At 43.8% G+C, this 23,918-nt stretch overlaps 1 protein-coding gene across 1 annotated transcript in view; it reads right to left on the minus strand.

The window, feature by feature from the left end:
- RB1 (RB transcriptional corepressor 1) overlaps window positions 1-23,918 on the minus strand; it is a 276,848-nt gene that overhangs the window by 252,624 nt on the left and 306 nt on the right. The window contains exons 2-5 of the mRNA XM_073614116.1: window positions 15,158-15,272; window positions 10,481-10,593; window positions 7,926-8,060; window positions 3,374-3,412 (exon numbers count right to left, since the gene is read on the minus strand). Of these exons, the coding sequence (XP_073470217.1) occupies window positions 3,374-3,412; window positions 7,926-8,060; window positions 10,481-10,593; window positions 15,158-15,272 (402 nt within the window). The remainder of the gene's footprint in view (window positions 1-3,373; window positions 3,413-7,925; window positions 8,061-10,480; window positions 10,594-15,157; window positions 15,273-23,918) is intronic.

Below are 23,918 nucleotides of genomic sequence, written 5' to 3' on the forward strand. Positions count from 1 at the left end.
CACCTTGGCTATATTCAGAAGCAGCTGGTCCCGATTCTGATTGTAAATCAGAATGTCGTCTAAATAGGGGATCAATGTTATTTCCTGGAGATGTAGGAAAGCCATTACTTCTGGCAGCACTTTTGTGAAGACCCTTGGACTGGATGCCAGTCCAAAGGAGAGGGCCGCAAACTGCCAATGCTGAATTTCCTGTGGGGAGGCAATTGCGAATCTCAGGAAGATCTGATGACCTTGAAACATAGGGACGTGGAGGTAAGCGTCCTTTAAATCTAAGGTTACCATGAACACATCCTTGAGGAGGTGTCTTCTGAGGGAATACACACTCTCCATGCGGAACTTCTTCTACCGCAAGAAAACATTGGAGGTTCCTTAAATTTATTATCAGACGATATTTTCCTGAGGGCGTGGGTACCACAAAAATGTGGGAATAAAACCCCCGACCCTGTTGATCCTCTGGGACTGGCACTATGACCTCCTGACTGGCCAGCTCTTCTATGTTTCGTAGGATTCCTTCTGCCTTGCAGGGATCCTTGGGAAAGTGGGTCAAAAGAAACTTAGGGGGAGGCGGGGAGAGAAACTCTAACTTGTAACCCTCTCTTACTATCTGGAGAATGTGGGGGCTCTGTGTGACTCTTTCCCACTGAGGGACAAAGTGGGAAAGTCTTTCCCCTACTGGTAAGTAATTTGGAGGGCTTGTCGCCCGCCTTCTGGCTGGAAAAGAGAATGCCTGATTTTTGCTTGTCCTTTCCAGCTCCCCATTGTCTATTAGGGGAGACCTTTTTCTCAGAGAAGCGGTTCTTTGCTTGGGGGCCACGAAAAAACCTCTTCCTGTCTCTTCTCGGTTTAACAGGGAATTTCTTCCCCTTTTCGGTAGACCTAGCCAGGGCTTGATCTAACCCAGTACCAAAAAGGAGTGAACCCTCAAAGGGGAGGCCACAAAGCCGGGTCTTCGATGAACTATCCCCATCCCAGGTTTTAACCCAGAGGGCTCGCCTAGCTGAGTTCAATAAGGCACCAGATTTAGCGGTGGCACGCACTCAACTGCAGCATCCGCTCCGTATGCAACTGCACTACCTATGACCTCCAATGAATCTAAAACCTCCTTAGAATTTGAGGTTCGGGACACATGGTCCATCAGTTTACATACCCACATGTCCGCATTTCTTGCGATGCAAGCTGAGGCCAATGCGGGGCTCATAGCCGCAGCGTTAGCCTCCCAGGCCCTGGGTAAATTGGTTTCTGCCTTCCGATCCTTCTGGTCCTTTATATTGCCCATATCTTCAAAAGAGAGATCGGACTGTTTAGACACCTGAGCTAAGGAGGCGTCTAATCTAGGGGTCTTAAAAAACGTATCCTCATTTTCATCCGAAAAGGGGCATCTACGCTTCCACGTTTTGTATTTCAGGAGCCTCTTCTCTGGTTCTTTCCACTCACTCAAGATAACATCTTAAACGGCAGAATGTACCGGAAGAACCAGAGCTTGTGGCTTAATTAAGCCTCTATACATTTTATCCTGGGCAGAGACCTGCTCAGTGGGCTCCTGAATCTCTTCGGAAGCATAAATGGCTCTCAGGAGGCCTTCCATGTCGGCTGAAAAGATATGCCTACTAGACCTGAAGTCCTCCCCCTCCTCCTCCTCCTCCTCCTGGCTGTCCGCTACCCCTTCATCCGAAGATCTCTGCTCAAGAGATTCGGATTCTAGTTCCTCCTCCGAATCCTGAGAAAGGGAGTACTTTGGGTTATCCCGATCCTCTCTCCTGACATTTAGATCCTCTAGAGGAAGCGGAGCCCTCCTGGGAGGAGGCGTCCTTACTGGAATGGGCCTCTGACTCCCTAGACTTGAAGGAGGATTGAAAAGACTTTAGAGTGGACAGCATCTCAGTTTGAACTGTGAGGAAATCCTTCATGATCTGAGATGTCTCCGTCCCGGTTAGCTTCTGTATACATTTAAAACAGAAAGGCTTAGGATGATTTGGGGGTAACCTATCGTTACAGTTCCCGCATCTTGTAGAACAGGAAGATTTAACGGGACGGCTGGCAACCTCACAGCAGTGGCATCATCCCCTGAAACAAAATACACAGGCATAAATATAGCACTGTAATACCCAGGGGGTACCATCCCCCATCTAAACCTCTGGCGGCAGGTCAGACTCACCCCCTGTGGTCTCCTTTATAGCCGTGGACCCTGCAGGTCCCTTCTCATGTTCCATGCTGCAGTTAGCCTGGTCTGTAGGAGAAATGGGCGCCTGCTCCAGCTGGATTTATATCTCCTTCTTATGATGAGAGCAGCTGTGCTTTTACCCCTCCACTGCGCTGACGCCGCCGCCATTTTGCCGTAGACTGTAAATGACGCGGGCTGCGCTGAGCTCACTTCCTGTGCAGTGGAGGAAGTGATGTATCACAACACCACTCCTCCCCTATCTTCAACAAAATGGCGCCGGACACCCACAGGACGCTAAGCAGTGCAGGCACACTCCCTCAGCTTACATGCTGCACAGCTAAGGGGAGAAAAACCGCGCGGGGGGGGAGGATCATCAAGCCAGCTCACCCTCCTCATTCCCCTGCTGACACCCAACCTGACCAGCACCTCTGCACTAGGGGATCCAGCAAAGGTAAAACAAAACTCACCACTTGCCAACAACTCACTGCCCTGAAGGGAGGAGAACCAGGCTCCTTTTCTGCACAGCCACCGCACAGGTAAGGAGAGGAGGCAGGAAGATAGGCCCCTGAAGTTCTGGGTACATCACTGTACCCAGGGGCCTTCAGCTCTCAGGGGGGTTCTTCAGTTTGTGTTGCCCCACCTAGGAAGGATAAAATATCCAGCCGGACCCAGAAGCTTCCCAGGCATTTGGTCCGGCTCCAAGGGGAAGACCACCAGCCCCAGGCTCGGGTCTATAGATAAAATAACAAACGGTTTCGCTGTGGGGAAACACAATCAAAAACTGAGGAGCACGGGGAGGGGCTGGGGCTTTTAACCTCTTTGATTGATTGTGTTTCCTGTCAGGTGTACCAGTCATCTCTCAGGAAAGACGACTTGAGAAAAATAGTTATGTATATATTTTTCTAATTTTACTTCACCAACTTAGACTATTGTGTTCTGATCCCTTCACATATAATTCAGATTTAAAAAAAAACATTAAACTAAAGGCTGTAATGTAACAAAATATGTAAAATGCCAAGGGGGGGGGGGGGATACTTTTGCAAGGCATTGTAAAAAAAAAAAAAAAAGAAAGCATATTAGATTTGAACAAGAGTACTGGATGTTGAAATATGTCAAATTTGAATGTCTGCAAGTTCTCATACTTGTGTAGAGAATAAAAGATTTTCATTGCGACTAAGTGGAAGCAAGATTTTTAAAGATTTTAAAACTTACTCTGTATTTGGCTGGTTCAAAAATATGTCGTTAAATGTACTGAAAGAAATAAAATTTAAAATTATCAAATTAACATACTAACTTCATAAAGCATAAAACAAAATATGACATACAAAAAAAAATTAAATATGAAAGCGGTATTAAACCCAAAACCAAAAATGTAATATATTGCAGCTTACCAGTCATTAGATGTGATGTCTGTATTCCTTTTTTTTTTTTTCCTTACACTATTTCCCCCTCTGTTTTTACCTGATGATCTGGCCAGTAACACACCTCCTGTATTAGAGTGCCCCCTCTCTGGATAAAGGATCACAGGAGACACCCATGGACAGCAGAATTGTCAGTCTGGGGGGAGATGAGTGTTAGATGTACTAGCAGATTTAAATACACTAATAAGTTGACGACAAACTCCAGCTAATACTTTATAAGCAGTTACTGCAAACTGGTTTTTCTTTTTGGGATAACAGGTTTTACATACATATATATGCGCTGATCATTGTTAAAGGGTTTGTCTCATCAAATCACAACCAAGATATGGTAAGCTGCAATATAATGAATGTTTGCTTTAATACCGCTCTAAAAACAAGAACAGGAAAATGTTATTTCTAAGACCTGAACTAAAATGAAAAGCAGATTGCGCATTTCTGCAGTAAAAACCTTCCCTGTAAAGTACTGGTATAAAGCCTTCTACCAAGCAAGTGTACTGATACATATACAAATCTTAGACTTGAAACCTTTGCATCGTTCCACTAAATTGCAGCTGTGTATTGTAAACAGGACAAATCTTCATTTTGAGATAATAGGCTCTGCTATATTGACATGGACATTCACTATATTGTTCATTTAAGCACAAGAGACCCATTTTGTTCGCACAGTTGTAATGTGTTCTGTAACCTTCACCTAACACACAGACACGTCTTCTGCTAGAAGCTCTCTCCCTCTCTGTCTCTATTGACCCCTCCCTCTCAAGGTTTTACTCCTGCAATCGTTCTATTCGCTAGCTTTTAATAATATATTTCTATTTGTTAGTTTTTAATAACATCTGACACCACCCCTTTCTTACTCATGTATAAAATAACACATAATAATAAATTTTGGCACTGAACAGACATTTTAAGCACAGTGATTGCGTCCTGTGGATCTGTTCCTGCAGTTGCAGTATTAACTTTTGTTTTAGAGTCCCAATCAGAAATAATTCTATAACACACACACATATATAATATAATTTTATATATAGAGATATAGAGATATAGAGATATAGAGATATAGAGATATAGAGATATAGAGATATAGAGATATAGAGATATATATCCCCCTTAACATTATGATACAAATTACAATTATTTTTTTGTACAAAAATTAGTGCAAAGTATAATCTTGCACAGTAGTAAAGAGGGTGCCCTCCAGATATGCAATAGGGCCAGGGTATAAAACAATGCAGTGGGCTGTGCTGAACCATAATATTTGTTTCATTTAATCAGATGGGCATAAAAATGCCAGGGTTGTTTTATCTCCAGACTGTTCTAGAACCAACCCAAGTCCATCGAGATGCACTTCCACAGGCCATTTACTTGGGTGAAAAGCCCTGAACCTATGCAGAAGAGCACAACTGTTGTGAGGAAAGTTCACCACAAGAGGTCACTAACAGTCAGTTTAACCACAAACTTGCAGCAGCAGACAAAATTTCCATAATGCCCACATTTTAAAACAGGTGAACTTAAAAGATAAAGTTCACCTTTTATTAGGGTTGTCCCGATACTAGTATCGGTATCGGCACCGATACCGAGCATTTGCCCAAGTACTTGTACTCGGGCAAATGCTCCCGATGCTTCCCCCGATACCTAGAGGACAGCTGTGATCGGCGCGTGGGGGAGTTACAAGATTCTCCCCCAGCGGCTTTCACCAGCCTTAGTGACATACAGCGGTGATCGCTCACAGCTGACTGTCACTGCATCCTCCTCCATGCCCCCTCCTTTCCTCTGTGCCTCTCCACTGTCCCCTGCATTCCTCTCTCCTTATCTGTCCCCCTCAGTTCCTCCGTCCTCCCCCTCCTTCCTTTGTGTATGGATAGAGTCAGCTGACTCTGTCCATTCACATAACTGAAACATTGTAATCTCCTGTGATTAGGATGTGTCAGTTTATGAATGGAGAGAAGCCGCTGTCTTCTCTCCATTCATTCTCAGTGCAGCTGAGGCTGCAGAGAAAGGGACTGGGGAATCTCTATCCTCTGTCTCTTTCTCTGTCTCAAGGGGGAGATATCAGAGGTCTGTTAAGACCCCTGATATCTCACCAAAGCCCCCCAAAAGGGCTGATTAAAAAAAAAAAAAAAACAACAATAAAGAATAAAAAAATATTATTGTAAAAAATAAAAAAAAATTGTAAAAAAAAACAAAAAAAAAAAAAAAAAAAAAAACACACACACATATACAACGTTTACCCCCCCCAAAAAAAAAAAATATAGCAAAAAAAAAAAAACTGTCACGTGACATTAAAAAAAAAGTATCGGTAATCGGTATCGGCGAGTACTTGAAAAAAAGTATCGGTACTTGTACTCGGTCCTAAAAAAGTGGTATCGGGACAACCCTACCTTTTATCAAAAAATAAATAGATAGATGTAATTTTTTTTTTAAATATATATATATATATATATATATATATATATATATATATATATATATATATATATATATATATATATATATATATATATATATATATATATATATATATATATATATATATATATATTAATTAAGCATTTACTATTTTTTGATTTAGGAGCCTGGAAAGCATTACACCATCAGATTGCTGATGTGATGCAGGTCCCCTGCAGACTTTCAGTGTAAGCTATCTGCCCGTACATCATGCAGTTTTACACAGGCAAACAGTTTTACATTGACAGGAAGAATTAAACTACCAGAGCGCTCAACAGCGCCGTGGTAGTTCATTGAGAACTACAAGCTGACACCCGCAAAGGGCTGTCGGTAGTTGTAGTCCATTCATTCACAGAACAGTAAATGATGCAGCCGGGCACGTTTTCTTTAGATTGCGGCAGTGGAAAAGATCCCCCACTCGCTGCCAAAACAGGGAGGAGAGGGGATTGGGGGGAGGGGTTGCGGGGGCCGATAGATTTGTAACATGTCCATGTTACATCCTGAATAAGGGTGTAACAAAATGTGAACTTATCCTTTTAACACAGACCAAAACTGATTGCTAACAGGGTGGCGTATAATGAGGCTAATTTGTGACAAGTTAAAATACAGTAAGGGCTTGTTTATACTTGTGGCAAGCACTGCTAAGACTCTGATCCACACTCTTATTGCTTTTCAGAGGCATTTGACAGACGGTGAGGAGCCAATAAGTCGCCTCCTTACTACCTGTTTTAAGACCCTAAATGCTGTACTACCACACTGCAACCACATGCATTGCACGCAGTTGTGGGGTGGTTGCAGCATGGCCACATTCACTTGAATGGGTCGTGTTCAGCGGACAATAGTGCCTGCCAAACATGACCAGGGTTAGACTTTTTTTTTTTTTTTTTTTTTATTAATAGCAAGAAAAGGACAGCAGAAGCACCTTTCGAGTGTAAAACTGTGTAGCATTTAATAACAAAAGTATAAAAACACACACATTTGAGTATATAAAAACCGGCACATCAGGGGTGTCCTGCAGGGGTGGGTCTGTTCATGCTGTTAACAGAATGCAGTGTTCCGCCATGGCTCCAGTGGGAACTGAACGCCGTGTGTGTGTGTGTATGTGTTGGACCGCAGCGCTGCGCAACTGACGTCACCAAAAATGGCCATGGCGAGTGTTTTTATACTTTTGTTATTAAATGCTACACAGTTTTGCACTCAGAAGGCGCCTCTGCTTTGTCTTTTTTTATTATGTACCTGAAGTGTGCTTCTACTTCCTACAAGAGGCTTGCCCTGAGCATTGGACTGTCCTCCCCTACAGCAGTATCATCATCTGTTGCATCTACCATATGACTTTCCCCACGCTACCCAATCATCATTCATTAACAGACTGATGGTTCCAGACCAGTGTCAGTGCTCCAGACTCTTTGCCAGTATCACTCTATGTTAGAATTCTTGCTGCAACATGTGCACACCCCCGGAGCCATTGGCATACATATCATGGCACATGTACACCCCACTCCGCTGCCTTTTCAGATGAAAGGGTTACTAAACACAGGACCCTGCATTCACTATATTTTGTTTGCCACAGTACACAGAACATGGAAATGCAATAGATTTAGTAAATATAAACTGATAAATACCTTTTCTCATCAGCAGTATATAGCAGTCTTGTGACTTCAATCAGTGTCTGACTGGGCACTGGTTAAAGCTTATAGGAGGAATTTTCATTCTACCCTGACTGTCCTATGAGGCTGCAAGACTCCTGATGCTCTGGACAGTGCTGATCAACATGCACCCTCCCATTAAAAAAAATAAATAAATAAAAGCTCTAGCAATACAAACCAAACTGAGCATGTGCAGAGTAAACACGGTCTACCTCATATGCAGACATTTCTTCTTTAGAGATTAATAGTTACCTTTGAAATTTCTGATACAAATGAGACATTGTTTCATACTTTTTCTTCAGCTTCATTACAGCACTGTCAACTTTGGTACTCAGATTATCCATGTTGACATCCATTTGCCTTAGAAGGTTAAAACATTTACTGACACTGAAAAATAAATAAAAAAATAAACACCTGGGTTAAGGAAGAAATCACAGTAAACTCTATAAACTTGAAAAAAAAATATATTAACCTCATCAAGAGGCTGGAAAGGTGTCCAAGTTACTGCAGGGAGCTGATTTTGTTTAGAAAAAGTTTGAGCTTCTGCTATAAAATTTGATGATGAAGTACTCCACAATGTGTAAAGTTAAAAAGCTTAGTTATGAATTGTAAATCAAGGAGATATATAATCACAGCGTGCATCATTCAATCAAATAAATCAAGAGTAAATCAGGGCAGGTTTCACCGACTGACATCACCCAAGGAGCATGCACAGTCAGCAATCAACTACCCAATGACTAGATAGCAAATGGCTGGTAGTGGATTGCTGACTGCCCATGCTCCTTGGGCAGACAGAGGAGGTCCCAGATGCTGCAGCGACAATTCCTGGTTACGGATGAGCCTGGGTTCCATCATAGAGAATTATCCACCACTTGCTGCTGGTCCCCCAATCTGACCATGGTTACCTTGACCCACCTGCTCTGATTTACTCTTGTGAGTGGAAATGGTTTATTTAATAAATTCATATGGTTTTAAATCTAAATTAGATTGTAAGCTTTTCTGAGCAGGGCCCTTTTAATCCTCTTGTATTTTATTGTATTGTAACTGTATTGTCTCCCTTTTATATTGTAAAGTGCTGCGTAAACTGTTTGCACTATATAAATTCTGAATAACAATAATAAATAAAAATAATAATAAATAAAAATAATAATAAATAAAAATAATAATATTATTATTATTATTATTATTATTATTAATAATCTAATCCTACACTATGCAGTGTTTGCACCTGTTCCCTCTTCGCTTGTTAGAACTACAAATGAAGTGCCCTCTCCAGGTCAACTGGTTGCATCACTCATTTAGTTAATGTAGCCACAAATTCATTCATTTTGGGCTAACCAGTTATAGATTCTTTATGTTATTGTCAATTGAAGTATTGTAAGTTTATTAAAAGTGGTTGTAAACGTTAAAAAAAAAAAAACAAATAAAAACAAACAATCTGCAAGACAAAGACATAATGAGCTAGTATGCATTGCAATTTACGAGTACAGCTCACTCTCCTTTGTACATTGCTTTCAGGGGACTCTGGGACTCAGAGCAAACTCTACTAATCACATTTGCTTGTGAAAACACACCCATAGAGATGCTTTAGTACAGTAAAGCTTCCTGAGACTTACAGCTTGTAAAGGTTAGCAAATCAAGTAAATCACCTGCAATAGCCACGGGTCATAATGCTCCTTTTAAATAAAAGCACATGGCACCTTTTCCTTACTGAATTCATTATTTTACTCCCAGACTTTACTTATTTTACAGCAGGGCTCAAAATTTTAATTTAATTAATTAAAATGTAATTAATTTTTTCATTTTAATTTACACTTAAATGTTTTATGCAGAATTAAGTTACAAAAATAAATATGAACAACTTTATCAGTGCCCATCAGTGCAGCCTCACCTGTGGCCACCATTGCAGCCTCACCTGTGGCCACCATTGCAGCATGACTTCTGCCCACCAATGCAGCCTTTCCTGTGCCCATCATTGTGTAAACTCTGCCCACCAATGCAGCCTCACCTGTGTACATCATTGCAGCGTGACCAGTGCCCACCAATGCCGCCTCGCCTGTGCCCATCATTGCAGTGTGACCTCTACCCACCAATGCAGCCTCACCTGTGCCCATCATTGCAGCGTGACCTCTGCCCACCAATGCCGCCTCACCTGTGCCCACCAATGCAGCCTCGCCTGTGCCCATCATTTCAGCATGACCTCTGCCCACCAATGCAGCCTCGCCTGTGCCCATCATTGCAGCAAGACCTCTGCACACCAATGAAGCCTCGCCTGTGCCCATCATTGTAGCATGACCTATGCTCACCAATGCAGCCTCGCCTGTGCCCATCATTGCAGCATGACCTCTGCCCACCAATGCAGCCTCACCTGTGCCCATCATTGCAGTGTGACCTGTGCCCATCATTGCAGTGTGACCTGTGCAGAGGAAGAGGTGAGCTTGCTGGATTACAGAGTGGGGATTGCCTGCTGTAACAGTCACACACAGCCCCGCCTCCTGACCTGTGCCTGTGACAGACAGAACGTCGGTCCAATGCTATCCCCGCTCTGTGACCTGGCCAGCTCTCCTCTTCCTCCACTCTCTCTTCCCCCGGGGTGATTGCTGGGAGAATGGCTCCCATTCAACCCCGCCTGCCAGCGGTGCTCGCCCCTCCCCCCATCTCAGAGGCAGCCCACATTCGCCAGAAACAATTTTCCACTCGCAAAATGTGAGTAGAAAGTTTGAGGGCTGTTTTACAGTATTGAAAAGTGTCAGAAGTAGCCAAACTGTCCTTGCATCGTATGACTGTTTATTTTAAAAAGGATTTACCTTATATCTACAGCCTTTACGAGTTCTGTAAAAGTGAAGGTCATTTCATCAGCATTGATTGCAGCAATATAGAGACAAAGGCCCAAAGATTCTATTTTCTTCATGTTGTCCTGCTGCCAAGAGAATGGAAATTACATTTTCTACATAACAAAAGCAAATTAGTAGCTGCAAAACGTAGTATAGATAGTATATCTTTCACATATAACCATGCATGCTGCAGAATAAAAATATAACTATTGGGCAAATAGAACGTGACATTAGCAGTGGGAAAGAGTATGCATTGACAAAGCACAGGTTCTCTTTAAAGTGTACAAAAAGCCAAAAAAACTTTTCTTTTTTTTTTTTTAATAGAACGTGGGATAGTTAGAACACCAAGTCTCTTCCTTTCTACTTTGCCTCTGAAAATCCCCCTGACAAAAACAGAAAAAAAAAAAAAATATATATAAAAAACACGACACTTAACTATTCTCTGCTATCCAAAATTAAACGTGAGGGAGAAAATAAATATTAAAAAGAAGAAAGGTCTTGGGTTTTACATTTGAGCACCACTTAAGTCTTTAGTATGGATTTAAAACAGAAGTGGAACAGTGGATTTTTACCCCAACACCATTTTAAAATGGAACCAGGCCTCAGTAACACCTGGCGGTGTTTAGCACTGGAGCCACGAGCTGGGTTCAACACTAAGCCCAGGAGTCAGTCAGTGGCTTCCGATCCTTGTACAGTCTGCTCCATAGCGAAGGACTGTAAACATAATACTTTTATATACAGCACGTCCTGTGTTTCTAGGGGCTATACCAGGGCTGATTCAGCTCCATCCTGTCTCGCTCTGAAGAAACAGATGAGTTCTAGTGATCAATTGCAAACTGATTGCAGCTACCAATAATATATCTTTATTAGGCGACATTCTGACAACCACATAGCAGCGGCCACTGAAAAGAATCATTGCTAGCAGTTGTAAACACTGCTTGCATTCTGTGTGCGACCAGTGTGAACAGTGCCTCTGACTCACCCTGGACTCAGTGTGTATCCAGGGTGAGTATTTCTGCAGCTTTTGGTTGCAGCTAATTGGCCGGTTGGTATGCAGCCATAGAACAGAGTGTTGCTGCATCCAGCGGCAACAGCTGTTACTATTCAGCCACCTGAATGTAGCCTAATGCCTAATCAGAAATTCGGCCAGCAAAAGACCGATGAGAGCTTTTGGTCGGAAAATGCGACCGTGTGTATGCTCCATCGGACTTTCGCTGGCTGAATTCCAGCCAGCAAAAGATTGAGAGCATGTTCTCAATTTTTCGGTCGGAAAAAGTTCCTATCCGAAAATGCGATCGTCTGTAGCAATTGCGACGCGCAAAATTCCTACGTATGCTCGGAAACAATTCGACGCATTCTCGGAAGCATTGAACTCCATTTTCTCGGCTCGTCGTAGTGTTGTACGTCACAGCATTCTTGACGGTCGAAAGTTCAGAGAACGTTTGTGTGACTGTGTATGCAAGGCAAGCTTGAGCAGAATCCCGTCGGAAAAGCCGTCATATCTTTTTACGACCAAAATCCCAATTGTGTGCATGCGGCATAAAAGTGATCTTTTGCAGCCGAGTTGCATGGGGGGGGGGGCTAATTAGGTTCAGATGAATAGGATGGCAACTGCGTTAAGTGTGTAATCATCAAATGCTCACGTAAGCAAGCAAATGTTATTTGTTTAATTGTTCAAACTAGTAATAGGTGTTTTTGGTAGAACAATACTATCTCAGTCAGTCGGTCAGATCCCTCTGCACGTTTACAGGCAGACACACTCATCCACCCACCACCTTGACTTACCTACCAGCAATCATTTAAATACATATGAGATGATAGAGGGGCCAGGCCACCTGTTGACACTTGATAATGTACAGAGTTGCTTGGTACATACAGGCCAACAATCGGTCGAAAACAGTCAGTTTGGCAGGAACCAGACATCTTTCGGCCCGTGTGTACAGCTTCTGTCAGAAGAGCATGCTGGGAATCCAGCATCTAATCAGTGCTTGCAGCCAATGGCGGGGGGGCGGGAGTTGGGATAGTCCCTCGTCAGAACACAATAGCTCAGTGGGGAGATCCCTGCACTAACATTGGATGTGTTAGTACGGCGATGTGTACATTTTTTTCTTTCAGCCTGCTAATTTGAACGAAAAAAAAAAAACTTGGTGGTTATGACATGGGGCCCATCAGAGCCACATCCAGCATTCCCCAAATCTGGCTCTTCTGCACTTCTAACTGGGGAGCAATTTTGGTCCGTCTGTCTGTTCCAGGTGGACAAGAGAGACCAGGGTGTCAACCTGTTAGAGCTGCAAACCATTTGACTGTTGCTGCTACACTAAACAGTTATTTGGAGGATCACTCCACTCAGGTACAGTCCGATAACACCGACATGGTAACGCATGTCAACCATGAAGCAGTGCACCATGTGTATATAATTATGCTTTCACATGTCGTCCTTGTGGGATGCCTGGGTTTGGTTTATCTGTGACTCTAAGGCCCCTTTCACACGGGTGCTCCGATCAGGTCCGCCTTCAGTTTTTCAGGCAGACCTGATCAGACGCTCCATGCACCTCTATGGAGCAGCAGATGTCAGCGGTGACATGGCCACTGACATACGTTGGTATCCGATCTGTTCCATGAAATCCAGACGGATGGAAACCCTATTTTCCATCCGTTTGGAGGATTGGATGGGATTAAAAACGGACAGGTCGTCCGTTTTCAGACGATCTCCCATAGAGGAGAACGGGGCTCTGACAGTTTCTTCTCTGCACAGCGAGTGGAGACCTGTCATCCACCTGTTCAGTGGGGACCAACGGATCAATCCCCCACTGCGCAAAATGGAGTCCGTCAGGCGAAAAGCCCATGTGAAAGGACCCCAACAGTGCAGTATAACAGAATTTGTTCTTCAACAGCAAACATATGAAGTAGTAAACAAATCATTGTTGGAATTGATATGTACAAATGAGATGTGATGGGCTTGAGAACACCAACCCCAGAGCATTTCATATTCTATTCAGAACATGTCAAAGTTAGAGGATTGCTGTTCAGCAACTTCTGACAAGTTGTTACTCCATGTGGAGAGTTTCATACTGGTTCTGATATGGATCTGAGAAGTTTCTGCTTTCTCAGACCCGAGAATCAAAAATTCTGAGAAGAGTTCTGAGAATCAAGTTTAATCCTGTGTTAAGCCCTGATGAAAGGGAGTGCTGTTGCCCCCAAAATGCACAGGCTGTGATTTTATGACTTTTTTTTTTAAGGATTAAAATGATCTAGGACTCTTATCCGGATTTGGTCTGGCACTCCTTTCTGTATTTCTATGGTTTAAGCTACCATTGTGGGAGCAGTTTCGCCGGAGCTACTGAACTTTTCTTTCAACTGACTGCTCATGCAAGCCCAACGCCTGTGAGCATGTTGTTCTAAAGTTAGGGGAAAGTCTTTTTAAACAAACAAGGGAAGAACAACTGTAAACCTAGAGTCAGACTTTTAGACAGGAAGTAGTAGAGAAATTTCTGCAGAACCTGATACCAGACTGGTCCAACACCCTAGAGATCTGAGACACTAAACACAAAGAGCCGGTTCACACAGGGGCAGCATGACTTGCAACGTGACTGCCTTAGGCGACCCGCACACGACTTTAGCGGCGGCTTGCAAAATGACTTCTGTATAGAAGTCAATGCAAGTCGCCCTGAAGTCGTCCCAAAGTAGTACAGGAACTTTATTCTAAGTCGGAGAGACTTGAGTCGTTCCTATTATAACGGTTCCATAGTACAGAATGGAACGCGACTTGTCAAGCGGCTAAGTCACCTGACAAGTTGCCCCAGTGTGAACAGAGTCTTAGGCTACATTCACACCGGGGATTAATGTTGATGCGAATTGTAGTGGCAGGAATCAATTGTCTACAGCTGCGGATGAGAGTGGATAGGTGCAGCTGCCAGCCCTGTTCACTCTAATGACAGGAATCCAGCATGTTCATCTGACAGAAGCCAGCCAAACTGCCATCTTCTGACTGACTAGCTAACATTACACACGAGCTGAATGTGGAACTTTCATTGGACTGGCTGATGTCTCCCGACATTCGGCCTGTGTGTACTGGGCTTAAATCGGTTGTATACCCGCTGAAATTTTTTTTTTTTTTACCCCTGTAAAGCAAAAGCCATAATGAGCTAGTATGCACCGCATACTAGCTCATTATGAAATACTTACCTAAGAACGAGGCATCGGTATCTTACCTGGTCCACGCCGAGGTTGCTGACATGTTGCCTCGGCGTGTCTTCCGGGTATCGCGGTTCCAGCGCTTTGAGTGGCTGGAGCCGCAATGTCATCACTCCTGCGCATGCGCGCGGGAGATTTCTTTCCCGGCAAGGTCCGGCAGTTGCCGGGCCTTCAGCCGAGAAGCCCCTGTGCGCATGCGCCGCTGCAGTCAGCGGCTCATAGCAAGGGGAATATCTCCTAAACCGTACAGATTTAGGAGATTTTTTTTTTACCTACAGGTAAGCCTTATTATAGGCTTACCTGTAGGTAAAAGTTTAAAAAAGGAGTAATAAACCGCTTTAAGGTTGGCATAAACAGCACACAGTGGGGCAAAAGTAAAAACCTTAGCACAGACTTAGTAAAAGCCTTAACACAAATAGGAGTAAGGCTCACAATTATAAAGATTATGACACTTACCAATGATCGATCTGAGGAAAATCTCTTATATGTCTGCCAGGCTTGCACTTTCACCAGTTCGGAAACATTTAGTTGATTACACAGAGAGGAAAGGACTGGATCATCACTTTCAATTCTGATAAAAAGAAAAGTCAGATCTAAACCAAAGAAGAATCATGCAGCACTATAACGCAAGGTTAAAGAGACCTGTCAACAACTAACAAAATTGCAGGTAAAAAAAACAAAATTTTAGTATTTTAAAAGCTTACTTACAGGATTTTTACAATAAATTATTTTTTTTATAGACTTGCAATTCACTTCTGACGGCTTCAGAATAGTCAATTCCCTAGTAGTCCCTTTCCTCCTTCACAACACAGTTTCCTCTTCTAAGGCCCCATTACACACCATTCGATTTTCTGCAGATTTTTGTCTTCAGATTTAACAAAACCATGTAGTGCAAGGGCCTGCCTGATTGCATACAAATTGAAACTCTTAAGGTTTGACCTCATATTATATAGTTTTGGTAAATCTGAAGACAAAAATCTGCAGAAAATATAATAGTGTGTATGGGTTGCAACGGAGTCAGATTCCAGTCAGAATACACCAATCATCGCTGCAGCAACTGAACAAAATACTGGTTTCCAGCAGGACCATTTGACAGAAGCTTGTCTAATGATCATCTTTTGATGAAAAGAGAGGGATTTGATTTTATACAACATACAAGATTTGAGAGTTATGATAGAATTCTATGCTACAGTGAAAGGTTTAGATGCAGTTCTTTAGATACGACCAATATATTTATATTAGTCTTAAAAACCAGAGGGCCTCAAGTGCGGCCCTTCAGAGAATTGACAAGCAGCGCACTTTCACGCGCCAAGGTGCATTGCATAGAATTAGGTAGCCCATTTAAAATTAATTGGCCATACTGCACCTCAATGCCTGAAAAGTTTGGTCCTGGAGCTTTTTTTGCAATAACCCAAGCACTGTTCAGTCAGTGGTTTTTGAGCCCCCATCCCTTTCCCCATGCACTGGTTGTGGCAGTGCAGTATTATTTAACCCCCCCCCCCCCCATTGGTAGTCAGTGGCACTGCTTTTTTTTTTTTTTTTTTTTTAAATCCACAACCCCCCCCCCCCCCGATACGCATTGATAGTCAGTGAGACAGTGGTGAAACTTCACCTTAACTGATCGCACGCTTTGGCAGCGCTCTCTCCAACAAGGCTGGAACTATACCTGTTCTGTTGGGCGAAGATCACTCCACCTGAGATTTCTGCCTTTCTTCAGCGCCAGGTGATGAAACACTAAGCATTCCAGCACCCAGTAACCCACCGCAGATCTACAAAAATCTACAGATGCCCAACAGGAGACAGACAGCCTACAGGAAACCGGGAAGCCCAATGCTGGGCATTAGGGCATAAATCAAATCGGTAGGAAATATAAAATCAGAATTTTATTTCTTTCTACAGACAGTCACAAATAGTAACGGACAAACACTTGGGGGGCACACCCTAACTATGCATCACATTAAAGATGGTGCTGTTACAAATATTAACAGAACTACAATATGTTCTATTTTTAAAAAGGGGAAAAAAAATACATAATGCTAAAATTCATGTAGACAAATGAGAAAAAAAAAAAAATTTGTGTCCTCCTGCTTTTAGGCCCCTTTCACACGATCGGACCGTTCAGGTCCGCCTGTCAGTTTTGACGGTGGACCTGAACGGGCGCTCCATGTTAGTCTATGGAGCGTCAGATGTCAGCGGAGACATGTACGCTGACATCCGGTCCGATCCGCTAAAAGCAGACAGATGGCTCTACGTCCAGGTCCATCGCTGGTGGATCGGATCGGGTGAGATCTGATGAAAACGGACATGCTGTCCGTTTTCATCCGATCCCTCCATAGGCGGCAGCGGCGCCTGACAAGCCCCTCCCCGCTCAGTGAGCAGAGAGGGACCTGTCATCCGCCGGCTCAGCAGAGATTAACAGACTGATCTCCCACTGAGCCGGCGAACCGAGGCGGGCTCCGTAGAAACAGAGTCCACCTCGTGTGAAAAAGGCCTTAGACAGAAAAAAAAAGTATTATTAGGCCCCTTTCACATATTACCATTTGTCCGTTTTTCAACCATCCATTGAAAGATGGAAAATGAGACATCAATGCATCTCTATGGAAAAACAGATATAAATGAATTCATCAATTTACATCTGCTTCTGTCAACATCCGTTTTTTGGAATGGATCAATGCCCTATTTGTCTTCCCATAACCACTTGTCGACCAGCGCACGACAAAATACATCCTAACTTTGAAGACAGATATCGTTGTTATGGCAGCAGCTATCTGCCATAACCCTGGTATCCTCGTATTCGGCATGCGGTCGGCTACAAGATAAAAGTGGTCTCTGCGGCGGATTTGCCACGAGATCACTTTTAACGGCAGCGGGAGAGGGGCACCCCCCCCAAAGCGCTCAGGTGCCCTCCGCCACTTACCGGAGCCATCGGCAGCGGCGGAGGTGATCCAGTCCTTTCACTGGCTGTGCATGGAGATGAGTGAGTGGAAGATGGCCCCACCCATCTCCATGACATTGCAGGGCGGAAGCGACGTCAAAACGTCACTTCCACCCATAGCTCTTAAATAGGGCCTTTTTTTTTTTTTTTTTTAAATTGCATTTTAGTGTAAATATGAGATCTGAGGTCTTTTTGACCCCAGATCTCATATTTAAGAGGTCCTGTCATGCTTTTTTTCTATTACAGGGGATGTTTACGTTCCTTGTAATAAGAATAAAAGTGACATTTCTTTTTTTAAAGTGTAAAAATTAAAAATAAAAATTTTCTTTAAAAGCACTCCATCCCGACGAGCTTGCGTGCAGAAGCAAACACATACGTGAGTTGCGCCCGCATATGAAAGCGGTGTTCAAACCACACGTGAGATATCGCCACGATCGTTAGATTGAGAGCAATAATTCCAGCCCTAGACCTCCTCTGTAACTCAAAACATGCAACCTGTAGCATTTTTTAAACGTCGCCTATGGAGATTCTTAAGGGTAAAAGTTTGTCGCCATTCCACGAGGGGGCGCAATTTTGAAGCGTGACATGTTGGGTATCAATTTACTCGGCGTAACATTATCTTTCAGAACTAACTTTACTGCTGTCCTATTTTTTTAATTAAAAAAAAAAAAAAAAAAGTGTATTTTTTCCAACAAAAGACTGCTACGCAAATACGGTGTGACAGAAAATACGGTGCGACAGAAAGTATTGCAATGACCGCCATTTTATTCTCTAGGGTGTTAGAAAAAAAAAATTATGTTTGGGGTTCTAAGTAATTTTCTAGCAAAAAAAAAAAAACAACTGTTTTGTAAACAACAAATCTCAGAAAGAGGCTTGGTCCTTAAGTGGTTAAAAAAAATGGATCAGACTAAAAAACGGATGTAAACGGTCCATTTTCGCATGGAAAAAAAAAAAAAAAAAGACTTCGGGACTCTAGCTAGAGCATGTGAAAAAACAGATGACAAACCGATGACAAACTTCATCCATTTTTTTTTTCTTTGAAAGGGGCCAAAGACTGAGAAAACACACCCATGTGCCCATACTTTTACTTCAAACACAGGACGCACTGTCAGAGTGTTTTGTTATGATTAAACAGATGGAGCAACAGGTGTGACAGCAGTGACGCTGCTATAGAGAAGTGCTAGTTATCTTGGTTGAGAGGAGGAAAGAGAGGCAATATTGGCTGTTTTTTTTTTTTGTTTTTTTTTTTGTTTTTTAAGTCCTTGTTGCAGAGAGGTCAGTTTTCCTGCATGCGTTCTGCAAGGGCACAAAACATCAAAAATAACATTTGTTCTCTATGTGCTCTGTTCACACCACAACACTGGTATCGCATGCAGATTTTTTTCTTGTACAAAGGTTTTTATTAAGCATAAAAATCGTCAAGAAAAATACAAAAAACAATGGTGAGCACACCAAGTAAACACATCTGCAATAAGATTGCGGATATATAACAAGCATAACAATATTAGACATAACAAATCTTACACGGTCTTGAGGTTCAGGAGAGTTTGCATGAGGTCTGCGGATTTTATGAATATATCAACCTGTTGAATCGTTGCAAGGGGTGCTTAAGATTAGAAAAATACCTATTACAGATTGGATAGACTATGGATGTTTAGTGTCTTAATGAAAAAGACCATATGGCGCTGAGTAACAATTTTTCATGTCTTTAGAACGGTTGCTCATCAGTTGTCCAACCTGACAGAGGTTGGTCTGTAAATCAGAGAAATCGCGAGAAAAAAATATAAGAAGGGAGATTCAAAAGAGGAAAGGCCAAGGAGAGAAGAAAGAAAATAGTGTAGCAGAGGAGAGAGAAGAAAAAGAGGGTGGAGAGAGAGGGGGGTCCCCGGGGCTGGAGGACGGAGGCATCTCAAATCGAGAGTAGCACAGGATCAAATCTAGAAGGGTGGACATGAGACACCCAAGGCTGCCATGTCCGAAGGAATTTATCATGTGTGTCTGATAGGACAGCTGTCAATTTTTCGTTAATCATAATATCATTTACACGATTCTTAACTGCTTCGAAGCTGAGAACTGGGGTTTTCCAAGCCTTTGCTATGGTCAATTTAGTTGCAGTAAAAATATGCGACGCCAGTTGGCGTTCCGGTCTCAGTAGTTCTGTGATTGGTTCCCCAAGAGAGCTTCATAGGGATCCCTTCTTATGTTTGTATTGAAGAGGTTACGGAGAAGAGCATAAATTCTGACCCACAGTCTGCAAACCTTGGGGCATTTCCACCAGATATGTGCCATTGTTCCCTCCTGGGTACACCCACGAAAGCATAAGGGGGAATAGGATGGAATAAAGCTCGCAAGTCTAGCTGGAGTATAATACCATCGATAGAGTATTTTGTAAGCGTTTTCTAGATGTAACACATTCTTGGAGCATTTGGATAGAGCAGCAGTCATGGCCTGCCAGTCTTCTGGATCTAGTTTTTTCCCCAATTCTGCCTCCCACTGGAGATGATATGGTCTCAGGGGTGGTTTCTTGGAGCCTATTATGGCTGCGTATATTAAAGAGATCAAACCTGAGGATTGGGGACGTGATCTGCATAAGCTTTCGAAAGGGGTCAATGTATAGGGAGATGGTTGAGATTTAATGAGTTGTTGTAGGAAATGCCGAATCTGCAGGTAGCTGTAGTGCTCCCTAAGGGGAATATCGTGGGAGGATCGCAATGCTGCGAATGGGATAATCCTGGTAGGGGTAAACAGAGTGGATATCTACAAAACCATTCTCGGACCACCACATGAATTGCATCGGATTATCACGCCCAGGTGGAAATAGCGGGCAATGAAAGTGGTGGAGTAGAGGGAGGTGCGGGGAAATCAGGTTCGCTGAGTATTTAATCGAGTCCCACAACTTAAGTGAGTGACCCAAACAAGGGCCTATATTGGTTGGGCGGTGAGCTTTGGGAAGCCAAGTTATAGAGGCCAGTGGTATCGGGTGAGAGTCCACCAGATCGACGACGGCCCACAGCGCCATCTGCTGTTTTTCATGGAGATGTGATAGCGGGGCAATAGCCGCCGCCGTGTAATAGGCTTGCAGATTAGGAACCGAGAGGCCGCCATCGACCCTGCGGGCATACAGCACCCGTTTATTGATTCTGGGTCTGGTGGAACCCCATATAAATTGCATTATTTTCCGTTGCTGAATGCATATAATATGGGGTGGAACATGGACCGGTAGGACCCTGAAATAATAGAGTAGTTTTGGGAGATAGGTCATTCGAATAGTTACAATCCTTCCGAACCAGGATAGTGGGAGGGCAGACCAAGAGTTGAGCATTGCTGTCAATTTCCCAAAGAGCGAGGGGAAGTTGGCCTGGTAGAGGTTTGAGTAACTCGGGGTAAGTTTGATCCCCAGGTAGGGTAGGGAGGTCAGCCAGTGAAAGGAGAAAGTAGCTTTTAAGTGTTCTAGTTCAAGGGGCGCTAGATTAATTGACATCGCTTTGGACTTAGAGGGATTGACAACTAGGCCCGAGATCGCGGCAAAGATGTTTAAAAGGGACAGCAGGTTAGGCAAGGTGATTCTAGGCTTGGTAATAGTCAGCAGGATATCATCCGCAAACAGGGATAATTTATGAGGGGAGCTCGCAATTTCTACCCCCTCTATGTCCGGGTGAGATCGAATCGCCTCAGCCAGAGGTTCCAGTGCCAATATAAATAGAAGTGGAGAGAGGGGGCAGCCCTGGTGGGTCCCTCTTAGGATAGGAAAGGTGGGTGACTCAAATCCATAATATTTCACTTTAGCTTGGGGGGTGTCATAAATAGCTAAAACCCATTTCATAAAGGACGCACCAAACCCATAGCGGTTTAATACATGCAGATTTTTTCTGTGCAGGAATCTGCAACGTGTATGCAGTTTTCTACATAGGAAAAAAAAAACTGACCTGACATCAACATGATCTGAACAGGGCATATAACTGACATGCATAAAAACTGATGTCAACATGCATAACAATTCACTGAAAAGCACATGAAAACTGATGTCTCTGCAAGTGAAATCTGTAGTTTTCCCTTCAGTTTTCATGCATGTATGGTGTGAACAAGCCCTTAAGCTGGCCATACACTGTTTGAATTTTGGTTGGTTCCTGATGAACTGGGCACCTAATGTGTAGCCCTGTTGGCCCTCTCCTGCCCAACTACCTTTAACTGAAAAAAAAAAAAAAAATCAAAGGAATCAGGTGGACATTTGACGGAAGCACAGCAGTCCCATCCAATCAGAAGCATCTGCTGTTTGGATATTCTGACAGCTGCCAGCAGTGGCTGTTAGCTTACAATAGAACAGATTTGTCCATCCAGATTGTATCGCATGAATGGAGGAATCTGTTTAACTTATTTTATTCAGCCCTCAGGCTCAACTCCCCTGATAAATCCAAGCGCGGGCTTTCACACTGAACAAACAGCGGAGGCTGTTTAGGGGTGGTTTGCAGGCGCTATTTTTAGCGCAATAACGCCTGCAAACTGCCCCAGTGTGAAAGGGGCCTAAGGCCTCTTTCACATGAACGATCCGTTCAGGTCCGCCTGTCAGTTTTTTAGGCGGACCTGAACAGACCCTCCATAGACCTCTATGGAGCGTCGGATGTCAGCGGTGACATGTCCGCTGACATCCGACCCGCTCCGATCCGAAAAAGTGTAACGGAGGAAAAACCTACTTTTCCATCTGTTTTCGGATTGGATGACAACAGACTCTATGGTCCGTCGTCATCCGATCCCCCATAGGGGAGAGTGGCACTGTGAATACGGAGCGATCCCCGCTGAGCAAGCGGATGTTCACGGGGCGGATCATCTCGGATCCGTCCCGTGTGAAAGGACCCTTAGTTTACCTTTACAGGGAAAAAAAATGTAAAGGTAAACTAACGCCAAACACCCTCCCCACCCCATCAACCCAGTCTCCACTGCACTTACACCTGGGGTTGCCGAGCTGCCAGCACCCCTAAAGCCACTCCAGCAGTCCGGAGATATAAAATACCCACTCTTTTTTTCAGCGCTTCCAGGACAGACCAGATGGATTTTGAGTGGTCAGCACCATCCTGTCAGCAAATTCCTGGACCACTGCAGAGGCTGTGGGGATGCCGACAGGTCGACAACCCTGGAAAAAAAATATACAGCGGGAATAAAAAAGTAAAGCGGGAATTGGGGAGGAGAGAAGGGAGGGTGTCTACTGTAAGTTCACCTTTATATGTTTTCTGTAAAGGTGAACACTTTAAACAATAGTCTCAGATCCAACTCAACAGATCCAGGAGAATAGCTGGATTAGGGTCATCATGCCATGTCTATGCATACAATTAGCCATTGGGTCATATGTAAAGGTCGACCCTGCCACTTATTGGCTCTTGCTGTGTCCAATCACAGCGAGAGCATCGCGCACGCGCGCACGCCCCCCTAAACCACGAGCAGGAAATAACGCACAGGTACGTGGTTTTGCGCACTCAGGCCGCCCTCCCGCAGTAAATGTACGTGGTGTGGTCCGGGAGCGGTTAATCATCAGTCCACATGACAGGGTCAATGCTGTCACTCAGCTGTTTGGACACAGCAGTTAAAAGTATGGCCTAAGCTTTTTTGGGCATACTTCTCTTGTGGGTCACAGGGGTGCTAAAGTAAGTGCCTTCCTGTGACCCACAAGAGAAGTATATCCACTAATGTGACAGCGCCACTCCAAGCTCTGGGAGGATCCCAGCAATATTATCGGGATCCACCAAGTTGCCTGTTTGACAGCTGACCTGCCCTTCTCCAGCCCGGCGCTCCAGTAATTGCAGAGTGGTGACTGACAGCTGAGCAAGAACTGAGTGATCTGCAGTCATATGATCGCTCCCTTCTTGGTGCCAGGTGTGGGACAGCTGCAGCCATAGGCATGCACACCCTAATCACCTTGTGTGGTGCAGATTCCCCCTGTTTACCACCACACCTGTTGTTGTAACATATAGGTGTGTGTGCTTTTCATAACCCCAAACTTCTCCTTTAAATAATGTCACTATCAGGCGGCCACATATCAGGGAGAATGGGGTCACTCTGCCGGATGATCACTGAGTTACAAAGACCCCTGCCTTATGACTTCCAGCCTGCTGTCACATCATACACCCAGATCAGATATCTAATCTATACCTTCCTGATGGCATCTGCCTGTGTTAGACTGACAGCTTACAGCTGAGTACATGCTAGCCTGCCTGACCTTTGCATGACAGGCACACTTCACCCCAGATCCTATGCTTGTGAAGGGAAGAGGGACACAAGTGTAGAAGGAAA

This window comes from Aquarana catesbeiana, linkage group LG02 (assembly GCF_042186555.1).
Source record: "Aquarana catesbeiana isolate 2022-GZ linkage group LG02, ASM4218655v1, whole genome shotgun sequence".
In the NCBI taxonomy this organism is placed as follows: Eukaryota; Metazoa; Chordata; class Amphibia; order Anura; family Ranidae; genus Aquarana; species Aquarana catesbeiana.